Source organism: Triturus cristatus, chromosome 2_1 (assembly GCF_964204655.1).
Source record: "Triturus cristatus chromosome 2_1, aTriCri1.1, whole genome shotgun sequence".
NCBI lineage: Eukaryota > Metazoa > Chordata > Amphibia > Caudata > Salamandridae > Triturus > Triturus cristatus.
Genome location: NC_140581.1, coordinates 429094517 through 429110800, shown reverse-complemented (window position 1 = coordinate 429110800; position 16284 = coordinate 429094517). Strand labels below are relative to the sequence as shown.

The window sequence follows — 16284 nt, the reverse complement described above, 5'->3', positions numbered from 1 at the left end:
ATATTCATCAACAATCAAACACTACATTTAATGCTCTGGAATACAGTTAGTGCAGAAAGTCAGGGCAAATTAGGCGGAAAACAACATGCTAATGTGGAACATAGTCGGCTGAATGCAGCATGTTAGAAAGAAGATTATTAATCTGGGAAACTGAGACGCTTTGCATACCTAATAAACAAACCCTGGGTAGGTGTCCAGAGAAGTCTCAGAGAAACCCTGCAGTAGGCAATTTTTCAGATAAAGAAATGTTATGTTCAACTATTACCAACAGTAGAACATTGGTTTACTCGTTGAGGGGGAGAGGGCTAAAACCCTACTCTATATTGACCACAATTCCGGTCAGGGTCAAGTCAGAAGCAACCCTAAATTAATCCAATTTTAACCCTCTGGTAGCTTGGCACAAAGCAGTCAGTCTTACCTTAGAGGCAATGTGTAGAGTATTTATGCAGCACTTCAAACAGTAATAAAGTGAAAACACCACACAAGAAAAAAATCCTGCACCAATTTAGACAAATTGAGTTAATTTTAATACATTATTTGAAACCAAAATGACCGAAAATCCAATCAGAAGAACCGGAGATAGGCAATTTGAAATATTTAAGTGAAAAGAGTGCCTTAACGCACAAACCACCAACTGTGGCTATCGGGTCATGCCAGACTGGGACAAAGTCCCAAGTTCAGGCCGACCACGATGGGGCATTGGCCCGATACAGGGACCACATTTGGCCCACTGAACAAGTGTACTTTAAATCTGGGTTGCAGATTATTGCGAGATCTTGCATGGGGGATGCGTCTTGCAGCGCCATTTCCGATGGACTGCAGTGCAAGGCCCTGTGTCGAAGTTGTGTCGCGCATCGGTGATTCCAGGGAGCTGCGGGTCACGATGCAAAGCCGTGCATTGAGGATAAATTGCATAGTGGCAGTTCCAAGGAGTTGTGGGGCTTCAATGAGAGGGCCTGCATCAATGAAACTGTGCAGCAGCGGTTCAGAAGAGCTGCAGGCTCCTGCATCGGGGATGCGTCGCGCAGCAGTGGTTCAGATGCGGGGTTGCGATGCGCCGCGTCGGTTCTGCGTGGACCACAGCTGGGCTGGCACAGCACCTTCAGGCCCACTTTGAAGGGTCCAGGACTGGTGTGCACCACCTGGCAGGCAAGACCCACAGCAGACAGAGTCCAGGTGCTGGGTTCAAGGTGGTTGGAGCCTTTTCTGTCCCTGAGGCTTTGATCAGGAGCCAATGCAACTCGTCCTTGGAGTCAGTCTGGTGGCCCTAGATTGAAATTGCAGGTCCAGTCCTTTTCCCAAAGGCAGTAGGGCAGCAGAGTAAAAGTCCTTATTGCAGCACAGCAGTCCTTCTGAGTCTTCCACAGGTCCAGCTGGTTACTGAATAGTTGGGTCGCAACGTCAAATATTTATACTTGATGCCAGCTTTGAAGTAGAAGAAGGTGTCGGTGGCTTCCACCCTCACTGCCCCCCCTCACCCCTGGTGTTTGGATTTTTCAGACTCTCTCACAGCTTGTCTTGGGGCACAAAAGTATAGTGCCGAACCCTTTTTGAGTGTGCTCAGCCAGAGTCTTTGTGATGTGCAAGTGTGGTTTGGGACAACTCCTCCCACTACCAAGTCAGAGATGGCCCATCCTACCAACACCTATTCCCCTTTGTATCACTGTCTGGGAGCAATGCACAAAGACCAACTGCCACCTACCCCTGGTCATGTGACCCAGGATACAGGCACCAGGCACCAAATGGTGGGGACAAAAGAAACAACTTGCTAAAAGGGCATTTTTAGAATTGTGACTTAAAATCTGACTTTATCACTAAAGAGAGGTTGAAATAATAATTATTTAGACACCAAACTCGATAATCTTCCTGTTCCCAATTGAAACTTATCACTTATTAAATGCAATAAGGCAACCTAATGTTATCAAATGGGAGAGGTTTGCCTTGCAATAGCGAAAAACTAATTTAAGGGTTTTTCACTACCAAGATATGTAAAACGTAAAAGTGCATGTCCAACTTTTTAAATACACTACACCCTGCCCTATGGACTATTTGGAGCCTAACCTAAAGATGGCTTACATGAATTAAAAAGAAGGTTTGGGTCTGGCAATATGTGTTTTGCCAGGTCAAAAGGCCAGGTTAAAACTGCACACATCCTGCAATGGCAGGCCTGAGACACATTTAAAAGCTACTTAAGTTGGTGGCCCAATGAGTGCTGCAGGCCCACTAGAAGCATTTGCAGGCCTTGGGTACATGTAGTAACACTTTACTAGGGACATACAAGTACATTAAATGTGCCAACTGGGTGTAAGACAATCTCCCCATGTTTAAAGGAGAGAGTAAGGTACAAAGTTTGGGGCACAACCACACTAAGGCTGACCTGTCTAACACCAACAGCTTTAAAGTAAAGGACACAACATAACATTTCAATATACAAAAAGAAAGAAAACTTCAATAAGCAAAATCACATAAGTGAAACCAGATATGTGAACTTTCTAACGTTTTAGGGCTGGAAGAGCCCAGAAAAGTAAAGAACCATTCTGAAGTAATAGTTTGCAGTTGACTGGGGCATTGGCGAGAATTCAGGCAGACCTCGACAGTGCACAGGTCAGACACATAAGCCATGTTGCCCTGGTCAAAGTCTTTCAGATAGGCGGGCCAAAATCCTTCATGGAGCAAGTTGCATGGCATTGGCAAGTGAGGTGCCCTAAAAGTCATATATGTTGCCATCAAGATCCTGCTTAAGCAAAAATTCAGATAGGGACAAATCATGCAGTCATGGTCGCTTCATCGCTAGTCGCTGGGATGGATTTACTGCCTCACCCCTAGGTTTCAGACTTAGCTACTTTATTAAAATTCTCAAGAGCCCCCAGTGCACACTTCTTGAAAGTGTAGCCAGACACACATCCACAAGGCCAGTTATCTTCACACCGAGGGACCATTGAGCCGCTCTTTCAGGGTGACAAAATCCTCAGAAATGTGCTTTTCTGGCCTGCTCAGGGTATGACCTCCTTGGAGTGACTGCATGTCAAATATTGAGGAAAAATAGCCTAATACTAAAATAATGAGATGCAAATATTAAGTACCAATAAGTATAGATCTATTATTCTTAACTTCACATATATGTACTATGAAAATCAATGCATCATCAAGGCACATAGATGAGGAGTTAAGTAAAGTATAGTAGGCCTTTATTTATCTAGGTCTATTTACATTATCAATATTTTGGTCCTCAATATTTTGGCCAGCAACTTGTCCTGTTTCCAGAGTTGGAAACATTTCTAAGTCCAACTTTTCTCCAACTGCTGGAAAAGGTTTTTCAGGTCAGTCCAGTAGACCCCAGGTCCTCAAAACAGGCTTCTCAGTACCAGATCTCTCACTAGCCGTGGCTTCTGTAGAGTTCAGTTGTCTTTAGTCAGCTGGGCACTTCTTAGATCAGGAGTCTGCCTGTTTTTAGCATCCCTGAAGAAGGCAGTCAGACCACCTGACTCTTGCATGGGCGTTGATTCATGTAAAATGACAGTAGAAGTAACATTATAAACTCTTTGACCATAATGAAGTAACAGAAAGGGACCCCCATAAGACCTTGGGCCCTGAATCTTCCCAGGAAGTGATGTCACATGACCATAACCCTGATGGCATCACAATAATAAACATCACTAAAGTTCCATAATAACTACACAATTAAATAGAATAAAACAGCCAAATGTCTATTTAATCTACGCCTTTAAATCTTTACGTAGATCATTGAGATGTCAATTATATGAACATTTTCTTAAAGTTTTGTGAGCCAAGCTACAGCTAACAATTGCATATGGCTCGCCAATCACCAGGGGAAAAGATGCTAAACTATTGAATTTATTAATAATTAAGACCTTTACATCGGTCTTTGGAATCCCCAGGTCAACTGGACAAGCCGAAATTCGTTTGGAGTTTGGTCTCCAAAGACAGGGAATACGTACATTTAAAAAATGGCCCTTGTACCACCATAGACTGTTTCTATCCGATCCAGACTCTTTAGCAAACAAATGCTGGTGTGAAATAATTTGCTTTATTCATACAGATGTCTGGAGAGCTCATATTTCAGCATGTTTTCAGTCAGGATTTCCAGAAATGACAAAGTTCAGCTTTAAATAGTTCTTAAATAAAAAGGTTAAAATTAATTCACTCATTGCGGATAAGGAGGCTTTAGTGGCAAAAACACATGCTTGGTCTGTGATTAACTACCATCACTCTTTGCGAATTCAGCCCTAGTTGACGGCTTATTTTTCAGCCCATATGAGGGATACATTTTTCAAATTAAGACTTGGCAGATACCCCACTAAGCAGGGCACGCCAACCTGGATACAACAATGGCCATCCAGTTAATGTAGACTGTGTCAGTGGCCGTGTGAAACTTTACTACACATTGTGTGTGCGTGTCCAAAATTGCTTAAAACACGTTGTGCATTACTAGAACCTTTATTTCTTAAAGCTGGGGCAAGACCTGCTAATCAGGCCCTTATTCTATGTCTATCGGGTGTGTTTATCCCGTTGATTTGTCAAATGCTAAAGTATTTAACACTTGCTGTAAAAATGCTGTCATCTGTAGTTTAACCCCTTCGGTGCGTCAGACGGCTGGGGGCTGTCCGACGCACCAGTGCTAATATGCGCACATGGCATTTGAAATCCCTCTGGTGTGGGCACCAGAGGGATTTTTTCTTCCCCCCCCCCCCAACAGCCTTGGCAGCTAAGGAAGAGCTTCCACAGCTCCCAAGGCTGTGTAGATGATTTCCCTGAAATAAAGATCAGCACGCACGTCCTGCTGTCTTTTCAGTGAAACCGAAACTGAAATGAGCAGAGAGGCTCATTTCAGTTTTGCTTTCTACGTGCTTTGGGGGCTATCTCAGCCCCCTGAGCATGTAGAATGTCAGGAGAGGTATCGTTGGAAAGGGGAGAATCTCCAATTTCCAATGGTACCCCTCCCTAGTGGATACCTGATTGGGGATCACCCCATGAGGGCGATCCCCAAGCAGGGATCCACCCACTAGGCTCCAGGGAGGGGGGAGCGGCCCCTTGGGCAAGAACCTTTGCTCCCCCATATTAAATTGGGCACATTCAAAGCCCTCTAGATACCAGGGAATATTTTTTGCAATATGAGTTAGGGGTGGGTGCTAACCAAGATGGGCATGCCAATGCCCCCACCCACACCCACAAAATTACAGTCTTTCTGCCCCCCTCTGGGGAGCAGAAAGCCCACTAGATGCCAGATTTTTTCCCTGTTGAATTTAGGGGTGGGGGCTGCCAATGCCAATGTCCCGTACCCTACCACCCCCCTCCCCCCCCCCCAATTCCAGTCTTTCTACCTCCGGGGGCAGAAAGCCCACTAGATACCAGGATTTTTTTTCACTGCAATTAAGGGTGGGGGCAGTCCAAGATGGGCATGCCAATGCCCCCGCCCACCCCCTGCAAAATAACAGTCTTTCTGCTCCCCCAGGGGAGCAGATGGGGCAGTAGCCCTCAATATGCCTCCCTGGGGGTTAGAGAGCCCACTAGATGCCAGAGATTGTTTTGTCATTGAATTTAGGGGTGGGGGCTGCCCACAATGGGCATGTCAATGCCCCCCCCCCAAATCCCACTGTTTTTCTGCCCCCCCCCAAGAAAATGGGGCAATAGCCCCTGATCTGCCCCCCGCAGGGGGCAGAAAGCCCCCTAGGCCACAGGGATTGTTATTTTTATACGTAGAGGTGGGGCTACCCAAAATGGACATGCCAATGCCTCCACCCCCCAAAAAAATTGGCCCAGCTTATCTGCCTCCCCCAGGAGGCAGATGGGGGCAATAAGTCTCAAATCCGCCCCCCCCCACCCCCCCCCGGAGAGGCAGAAAGTCCACTAAGAGCCAGGGCTTTTGTTGTTTTCTTTTATACATAGGGGCGCTTGGCTGGCAGTGTGTGTGGATGGTGCATGGCTGGTGGTGTGCGTGGATGGCGCTTTGGTGGCGGTGTGGCTTGCATAGATCCCCCAGAATTCCCCGCAAACCTCAAATTTACTTACAAAGTCACATTTTACTCATATTTCTGTGTGCTTAAGTTGAAGGATCACCATGCAGGCACAAATTTCATACTACCCAGCATTCCCGTTGGTCTCCCAAGAAAAATTATACCTCACTTGTATGGATGCTCAAAGTAGGTAAGCTGAAAAACCTATAAACCAACTTCCCTTTTAGACCCGCTTTGGGCCCCCTCAATTTCTACACATTTTTGGCCCTTCCAGGTCATAGGCACTTGGCCCATCCACACATGTAATGGTTCATTTTTATTGAGAGACTGAGGGGAATGCTGGTTAGTAGGAAATTTGTGCCGTGAGGTGATCCCACAACTTTCCCACGCAGATATTAGAGAAAAATGTGACTTTTTAGCTAAATTTGATGTTTGCAGCAATTTTTGGAAGGAAAATGGGGAATAAACATAATCAGCACATCCCTGGACTCCCACGGGTGTCTAGTTTTCAGAAATGCCTGGGTTTTTTAGGTTCCCCTAGATGTCTGCAAACTTGGGACCAAAAACACAGATGCCAACGTATCCATCACAAAACTACCTACTTTTTCAAGGGGGTCACCTGTGTTTTTGGTCCCAGGCTCAGCAGCCATCAACGGAAACGTACCAAACCCACACATTTCTGAAAAGTAGACAGGGAGTCCAGGGAGGTACGACTTGCATGGACCCACCAACGTTTTCCTACCTGGAATCCCATGCAAACCTCAAATTAGGTGAAAAGAAACACATTTTTCTCAAATTTCTGTGTGGGAAAGTTGTGGGATCACAGGCTGACACAAATTTCCTACCACCCAGCATTTCCCCTGGTCTCTCAATAAAAATGGTACCTCACTCGTGTGGGTGGGCCAAGTCCCCGCAACAAACAAGGGCCCAAAATGTATTGGGGAGACATCAAAATTACTTATGACACAACGACCTGGTTTTGCAAGAGGGGCACCTCGGTTTTTGGCCCGGGGTCAGCGACCATTTAGGGAAACCTACCAAACCCACACATTTCTGAAAACTAGACACCCATGGGAGTCCAGGGAGGCATGGGCCCACCAACGTTTTCCTACCCAGAATCCCCTGCAAACCTCAAATTTAGCTGGAAAAAAAATTACATTTTTCTCAAATTTCTGTGTGGGAAAGTTGTGGGATCACCAGCCTGACACAAATTTCCTACCACCCAGCATTTCCCCAGGTACCCCGATTAAAATGGTACCTCACTCGTGTGGGTGGGCTAAGTACCCGCAACAGGCAAGGGCCCAAAACGTATTGTGGAGACATTAAAACAACCTGGTTTTTTAAGGGGGCCACCTGTGTTTTTGTTCCCGGGCTCGGCGGCCATCTAGGGAAACCTACCAAACCCTTACATTTCTGAAAACTACACACTCTGGGGAGTCCAGGGAGGTATGGCTTGCCTGGATCCCCTAATGTTTTCCTTCCCAAAATTCCCTGCAAACCTCAAATTTAGCTGCAAAAAATCACTTTTGTCACTCATTTTTGTGTTGGATCACCATGCCAGCACAAATGTCCTACCACCCAGCTCTGCTTCGCTTCATGGAAGCGAGAGCATGAAAAATGCTCTTGCTTCCATGAAGGAAAGCAGAATTGCTTTTAGGCAGAGGGAGCTGCATGTTTGTAGCTCCCTCTACCCAAAAGCAATACCGGCTCCCGCAGTAGGTGGGGAACTGGAAGGGACTGCTCGGGCCTTGGGGCTCCCCAGGCGGTCCCTAAGGATGTAGCCATGCCCCGGGGATGGGATCCCAGTGGCTATATCAGCCTCAGAAGGTGCCCCAACCCAAACAAAAATTCCAAAAAATAGAGGGCAGGCCACGGGGATGGGTCCCCGGGGCCAAAACTGGCCTAGGGAAGGGGGCCACGCAGTTCCCCTTCCTGAAAATTAAAGATTTTTTATTTATTTTTTTAAAGGCCAGGCCCTGGGGCATGCGGTCCCCAGGGCCGAAACTGGCCTGGGGAGGAGGGCCACGTGGCCCCCCTCCCGTTTCACAAAACAAATAGCAAAGGGCCAGCCCCAGGGAATGGGGTCCCCAGGGCAGAAATCAGCCTTGGGAGGGAGGCAGCATGGCCCCCCTCCTGTTTCATTACTAAGAAAAAAGAATCCAAATTGGGTTCAAGCCCCAGGGGATGGGGTGCCGGGGTCCAAAAGCATCAAGGGAAAGGGGGCCACACAGTAATCCTTCCTAGAATTGTTTTTTTTTTTTTTAAAAGAAGCCCCTTTCTTCACTACTCTGCAAGCACGCATTGTTGGTTGGAGGATGAAGTGCCCTTCATTGCTGAGGGTCCTTAGGGGCCAGCTAGCCCACCTGTTACCGCCAGTAAGCCCCACACAGCTAGATTGCTGAGAGGTGGTTGGAGGCCATGCCCCTTTTTCCACCACTCTGCACACGTGCCTCTCGGCACACCGCTGGTGGGGTGATGTGGTCCCCTTGCCTCTTGAGGGCCTCAGGAGTAAAGTAGATTTCTTCCCCTAAGCAGCAGTGCACCAGGAGGCACGTTGGCAGAGTGGTGGAGAAAGGAGGCATGGCCTCTGATCACCTCTCAGCAATGCAGCTGAGGGGGGCATACTGAAGGTAATAGGAGCTCTAGTTGGCCCCAGGAACCCTCAAGAGGTAAGGGGACTTAATCCCCCAACTAAGAGCGGGACAGGAGGTGAGTTTGCAGAATGGTGGAGAAAGGGGGCGTGCCCTGAGACCACCTCTCAGCAATCCTACTGTGTAGGGCTTACTGGAGGTTACAGGTAGGCTAGTTGGCCCTTAAGGACCCCCAGGAGAAAAGGGGACTTTATCTCCCAACCAAGAGAGCGCCTGGAGGCACGTTTGCAGAGTGGTGGAAAAAGGGGGTGTGGCCTGCTATCACAACTCAGCAATCCTGCTGTGTGGGACTTACTGGAGTTAATAGGAGGGGTAGCTGGCCCCCAAGGACGTTCTTGGGGGCCAACTACCCCTCCTGTTACCTTCAGTAAGTCCCACACAGTGGGATTGCTAAGATGTCTTCAGGGGCCACGTCCCCCTTTCTCCATCACTCTGCAAACGCGCCTCCTGGTGCATTACTGGTTGGGGGATGAAGTCCACTTTACTCCTGAGTGCCCTTGGGGCCTAAGAAGCCCTCATACAAGTCCTATGCAGCAAAATTCCTGAGCACTGGTTGGAGGCCCAGCCCCCTTTCTCCAGCACTCTGCAAATGCGACTGCTAGTTAAAAACCCATGGAAATTCACTTAATTAACCACAGGTTTCAGGTATGTAATAATTAGAAATTAGCTTTTAATAACCTTAGAAAATCATTGAAAAAAACACAGGTTTCAGGGACGTTGTAGTTGTAAATAAACATCTAAAAAACCTTAGAGATTCAGTGATAAAGAACACAGGGTTCAAGGACGTTATAGTTAGAAATTAGCTATTTAAAAACCTTAGAAATTCACTGAAAAAAAGCACAGCTTTCAGGGACGTTATAGTTAGGAATTAGCATTTAAAAAACCTTATAAATTCATGGAAAAAAACAAAGGTTAAAGGGACGTTGTAGTTAGTCTGATATTTCACTCATACAAAAGCAGAGACATTTAGCCGTTATAGTCAGCTTAGCTAACTAGAACTCACGCCCCCGCAATGCACTGCTTATGACCTCACATATTACATCACTCATGACACTTTATTCAGCTCTGTATGTCCCTGAAAGCTGTGAAGATGGTGGCTTTAGCACAGCAAACAATTAATTGATGCCATTTTTAGGAAAAATAACAGACACTTTTAACCCGAGCACTATTTTTTCCTATTTTTCTCATAAAACTCAAAATGTAGCTATATTTTGCCTATTTGCTTGGCCTCTCCAAAGGAATCCACAAACTCTGGGTACCTTTGGAAATCTAAGTATGTTGGAAAATAAAGGACGCAAATTTGGCAGGGATACCTTATGTGGAAAGAAAGATATGCAGCCCTAAGTGAAAATTACCCCCAATAGCCCTAAAAGGGCTAAGCAATGGTAGGGAAAAGGCCCAGCAGTTAAGTGGTTAAGGACAGCCCAACCACAACGACAACACTTAAAATAATTACAGTGGCTGAAGAGGACTAAAAAAGCCCTCTCTCTGTAGTGTGTATCTATAATCTATGTATGTAGCAGTGTCGCGACAGACAGATACTGCTGTCTGTAGAGGAGACCTACACAGAAAACGTGCTAATCTCACTTGATGGTCAAACTAGGCATTTGAACTAATTTATAAACAAAATCACAAACGTATTTTTCTGTATAGGCATGGAGATAAAAATGTTTCAGAAGAAGAAAAGCAACTAGAAGAGTGATACAAAAATGTATGAAAACAACGGACGTAGTCGTACAGAAAATGAATGACTTGTGGAACAGACATACGGCTTGGACTCAACCAATCTCTTCTATACAGTCCTAAAATACATCTACTCCTAAGGTGGTTACAAGGTATATATGAGGGCATACCAAGAATTCTTACATGGTCAATTATTATATTTATCTATCTAGAGGACAAATTGAACACTACATCCTAAAACAAACATCAGTACATGTGTTCTTGGCATCTGGGTGGCTTAGTAAACAGTGCTGTACCTGAACTCAAAGAGTAGCATCAACACAATTAGGTTACTAGTATCTAGTCTTATCAGGAAGAGCGAGCTGTAGTACTAATTCCGAGAGTGGACCCATGTCTTGGAGATCATAAAACGCAATGTCATTATTCTTTTTTAAAATACATCTATCACTGGTTTATTAGTACCATTACCCCTGTGGTGGCTCTGAGTACCTGCCTTTTTTTTAAGAAAGAATAGACGGCAGAAGTCATGGCTGGAAAGATGTTTGCCAACTTCAGCAAACAGCAAGTACACACTGCAGTGCGTCAGATTAACAAGATAATGTATCATCATCTGGGATGCAAAAAGTGCAACAACTTTATTAGGAAACAAAGTCCGAAACTCCTTCCACCAAGTCGCATTTCCTTCCAACAAACACTGGGACACCTTTGGTCTGTTGGACTCCTACCTGCAACACATCCCACGTATGCACAGAACCAGATGAGGACAGGGTTTCTCTTACATCGCTACTAATAAGTACACTGCCCCCTCCCCCTGCTAAGACTTTACCACATTTAATACAGGTAACATTCAGCTAGGAAACACGTGCAGGGCAGGATACGATGTAACATCAGCCTAATTTGTACAAGCAGCCACAGTCTACTCTGAGCATCACAATAACATTAAGATTATGTATTTGGTCAAAAATAGAGGGCAAAACGCAATGTCGCTGCTTTGTGATTGAACAACGTAAAACACAACAAACATATGGTCTGCTTCTGATCGACACTGTCCCATCTTTAAAAGGAAGGTGACAAATAGCTTTTACTTACACTTAAGGATTCATCTGTTTCTGGGGTTTCTGCAGTCCCACTGTCATAGTTAACCAGCTGAGCCATTTCTGTATCAAAGGGGAAAAACAATCTTTAACACATTGTACCAAATAACTAAAGTCTTTTGAAGCACAATATCCTGCCCTACCATGCCACTTGTTTATACACAAACTGGATTATAGTTTTACATGTATTACCAAGTAAGTGACAAAGGAGTATTAGGCAAGAACCAGATGTCTGCGAGCTACATTGAAGGGTTCAATTGCAGAGGCCTTTCAATACCTGGTACATTAAGTAAACCATCCCTGGACGGCAGCACATTTTCTGCAGCAGGGGAGGGCCAAGTCTGGTCACTTCAGATCTGTTATATACATTATAGGTTAAAGATGCACTAGCCCAAAATACCAGACAAATCCTCATCTACAACACTACAAATGAGGAGTCAGCTCTGAACTAAACGCATCGAATAGCCTTCCATATTTCGAGATCATACATGTAATGAGCAGTCCTGCCAGGTACCACGCATAAGGTGTTAGACTAACGCATTTCAGTGTGGTGCGCCGCATCACCGCACTGAAATGCATTGTCACGCATATGATGCATTCTGCATTATGTGTCTTCTGAAACGCTGCCTAAAACAGAGTAGTGTGACAGCTATCAGCACATTGCTTGTGGCCTGCGCGGTGCTCCCGCACGCTTGGGACAGTCGCAGCTAAGCCATGGAAGCTCACTGCTCTCCAATAATGAATCTCATCATGATGACTCCCACAGCACGGCTGAGACAGACATCCTGCTGCCTGAAATCACGTGATTGTAAGTCACTGTCTGGCTGCCCGTGGCGCTGCAGGGTGACATCACGTCCTCTGCCAGAGCGGGGAGTTAAGTTGTCAGTGGCTGGCAACTGGTTTGCGCCAGCCACAATCATCATGGTGCTTGGCTCGCAGCGCTGCGGCTGGTTGCACCAGCCCACTGAGGTTGTAAACTATTATGGCGGCAGGCCGCGGCGAAATTCAAGTAATATTGCCCAGCCAACTGACAAACCAAGCCTGGGGTCCAAGTCAAGTGGACAGTAGAGTGAACAACAAGTAAGTAGACTGTAGTGACCTGCTGGTCACTGGTCTAATTGTTATTGTTCCAGCCACGCCCAGAGGGCTGGCTTACACCTCACCCCCACACCCATCTAGCGCAGGCACCACAGGACATGTGACCCTGATAATAAAAGGGTCCGGACGTGTGTGCCCCGGGCCAGTTCTACACACTAACAGTGTCTGTGTCCTCATTACTTATGCACGGGGCCTAGGGCCCCACAGCATTATATTACTGCTTGCAGGCGTAGGAGGCACCTAACCGCCAGCAGGGCATGGAAAAAGCCTGTGAGGTGAAGGAAGTGCTACAGAAGTGAGGTGAAGGAAGTGCCACGTCGGTCACACGGACCCTGAAGATAGAGAGGAGCGGGAGCCAACCCTGCATCAGAAGTGCTTGCGCAGTCATCGGGAATGAGATGAGCCTGAAAGGGTGCATATGAGTGGGCAAGGCGGTATGAAGAGCCCACAAGGGGAGAACAGAGACTCCCCCAGAAGCACCCAGTGAGGCGGACTCCCACCCAGCACCTGTGAGAGTGAGGCGAACTCCCACCCAGCACCTGTGAGGGACAGAAATAAGAGTGCTGCAGGGGGGAGAATCAAAGCAGAAAGCGCCCTCAAGTTAAGGGCCTGCTGACCCTCCTGCAAGAGGCCGGTCAGCCTGTTGTGTTACCCCTACAAAGTGGCAAGAAGGAGTAGTTGATGTGAGGTGACGGAAAGTGTAAAGACTCTGGAGCAGAGGATACATCCATGTCCCATTTCAACTTACCTCTGCTGTAGGCAGCGCAGGACTGGTGAGAGACCGGGCGGCATGGTGGGTAGTGTGGGCTGCTGACTGGTGGTGTGACAATCCAATAGCACAGGCTTTGGGCCTGCACCAGTTGTTGGTGTCCCGAGTCTGCATTCAAAAAGAGAAGCGGGAGCCCTCGATGTCATCCGGGGAATCATCTGGCACCCCAGGGGCACACCTGGGTGTAAAGAAGCGTTGGTGTTACTGGAGGGAGGCCCGGGGAAGTCGAGTTGCGAGAAGGTTGTCGGCAGTTCGGTGGGCCTCAAAACCATGAAAAGGGAGGCCGGATCAGCGATGCTCTCCAGTGAACGGCATGGACCCATGTGGAGGCGAGACCACCTGGAGCATCAGGGCAGCGCTGGAGGAACTTCCATGATACAGGACATAAAGTTGACTGTGGTGCTGCATCTGTGCTGAAAGCAGCAAACTGGTTACCGGTTGGGAAAAGGGAAGGCCCAACACGAAGGTAGAGAGCGCCTGGAGCAAAGAAAAACATGCTGAATCAAAGGACACCGAAGTAAAATAAAGTGAGGCCACGGACCTCAAAGAAAAGAGCATCATTGCCATCTAGTTACCATTTTGTGGTACCGCGCTTTAAAGATCGGTATCACGGAAAGACCTGCAGCATAGGGTGAATTGCTGTGGCCTACAATCAGAGGCGAGGGGAGAGGCAGCTAAACCCATGCCTCTGAGGTCTGAGAAGACAACCTGCCAGAGGTCTGAGAAGAAGACCTGCCAGAGGGATACGGAGAGATGACCTGCCAGAAGGTCACGGAGAAGATGACCGAGACGTCCGACAAGATAGACTAGAAGTCAAGACATGAAATCAAAGAATGAAGACCGAGGACAAGTAGTGAAAGGAAGATCGCGATCACAGGTCTGGTCACGGAAAGAAGAGTATGCATTGTCCTAAGGGTAGGACAGGACCAGAGAGACCCGTGTGAAGTGCACATCACACGGAGAGGCCTGGTCAGAGAAGAAGTGCAAGACCTGATGGGAGTAGACAGTGTCGTGAAGTGAAAGAACAAGAAGGAGGCACTTGTGTGGCATGACGCCAACGTGAAGAAATCTCAAGAAGAAGAGAGGAGTGTGTGATCTGACAACTTCCACACCAGGAGGCAAAGGTGACCGAGGGCAAGAACATCTGGCATGGAGCACAGTACCTGGAGAACTTTGGTGGCACTTGGAGAACCTAGTTATCCATGAGTCTTCAGAACACCAAGCAAACCTGGGGACAGCCGAGGTGAGCCAACTGGACCATTTGTGACACCCACCTTTGGAGTTGAATGGGAGACTGGATGGCGAGAGTGCTCGGACGTCCTGAAGAAGAGGATCAGACCACTCCACACCAGACCATGGAGATCCAAGGGGCAAAGGCCTCAGGGACGCCTGTGAGAGCCGATCCCTCCATGAGAGATGAGTCTACAGCCGCTCTTCGACAGGACCCAGAAAGACGAAGATCCTGTGCTAAGTGGCAGGAGTAAACAACTACCCTTCAAGTGGAGCTAGGGACTTATAGGTGAGACTTGTAGCACTTCCTCCACGTACCTAGAGGGTAGTGTTGGAGTGACATATCGAAGTACACCCAGTCCAGCGGAAGTCTGGTGAAGAGGCCCTCCCGTGAGAGGATAACACCTACGAGAGGAACATCCTAGTGGGAGAGGGATGTTTGCAAGTACTCCCCCCATTCCGTAGCTTAAAGCAATGTTGCCTGTGTGGAGATGCCACAACAACCAGGACGATTGCTGAAAACGTGACATCTACCAGATTCCCCATCACTCCACCAGCACCGTCACAAAGAGAGCTATACCTAGAAAGACATTGGTGTCAACTTCCACGCCTGGAGTCGAAAGAGGACTGGACCCGCACAGCACCACTGAGTTGTGCCAAATGGAACTGGTGGTCCTAGCTGCAGTTGTACCATCATCTTGCTTGCAGCAGGCAGCGAAAGAGACTCAGCAGAAGTTTCTGTTATTTGTTTTATTCTCTCTCCCTGGTTCAACTTTGTTGGTTCCAGTTTGAATAAAGTTATGGAAGGATGTAGTGACCTGCGGATCACTGGTCTAGTTGTTATTGTACCAGCCACTCACCGAGGGCCGGCTTACCCCATCTCACCCCACACCCATCCAGCACAGGCGTCACAGGACATGTGACCCTGATGATAAAAGGGGCCGGGCGCATGTGCCCTGGGCCAGTTCTACTCAGTAACTAATGGTGTCTGTGTAGTCATTATTCATGCATGAAGGCCTAGGACCCTACACCATTATGTAGACCACCCACCCCATGTGACAGTACACAGTGTGTCAAGTTTGGCAGCGCTACCTGCAGTTGGAGTGGGCGGGTGCAGTGCTCACAAGACCGGGCCTTCATTTGTGAGTGTTGTGGCCTCTCTCACATGACATTGGAAGGTACACTGCACTCCATGACAGTCACCTCCCCTCGGTGACGTTGCGGCGGCCAGGTCTGGACCAATTGCCGTGGCTTGGGGCCTCACAACTTAGTGAGTGCAACCGAGTGTGTTAATTAAATTTGCTTTTTAGTGGCAGCAGGGGATCAGCTGCCGGTAGTATAATTAGCCGATGCTCTTCTGCTCTGTGCTGTTTTTACACTCTTTTGGACTGAGGCAAAACACAAGTCAGTCATTAAATAGCTCACTGACAACACATGTTGACATCTGGTGAGATGTGGAAAAAAATAAATTGAAAAACAAAAAACGAAAAAAATAGATATTTATATTTTGTAACAATAAAAGAGAAATATCACATATTCATTAGCCTGTATGCCTATCTATTCCACGGTTTGCATTTGCTAGATATCAATTTATGGTTGTTAGTAGAATGAGAGATATGCATGTTTATTGGGAGTCAATTTGCAAGTAGTATTTATCCGACACTGTGCCCGGTGTTTACCCTTTTCCCATATAAGACATCTGGTGAGATAGCCACTCTTAGAAGACATGTCTCCCCAGTAGACCCTTTGAAATATGTTCATGCATACAGTACCACAGAAGCGGC

The 16284-nt window shown here is 47.2% G+C and overlaps 1 protein-coding gene across 11 annotated transcripts in view; it reads right to left on the bottom strand.

The window, feature by feature from the left end:
* MAST4 (microtubule associated serine/threonine kinase family member 4) overlaps window positions 1-16284 on the bottom strand; it is a 1731733-nt gene that overhangs the window by 152093 nt on the left and 1563356 nt on the right. For all 11 annotated transcript variants that reach the window (XM_085631988.1, XM_085631996.1, XM_085632003.1 and 8 more), the window contains one exon: window positions 11399-11466. In XM_085631988.1, coding sequence (XP_085488114.1) covers window positions 11399-11466 — 68 coding nt within the window. The remainder of the gene's footprint in view (window positions 1-11398; window positions 11467-16284) is intronic.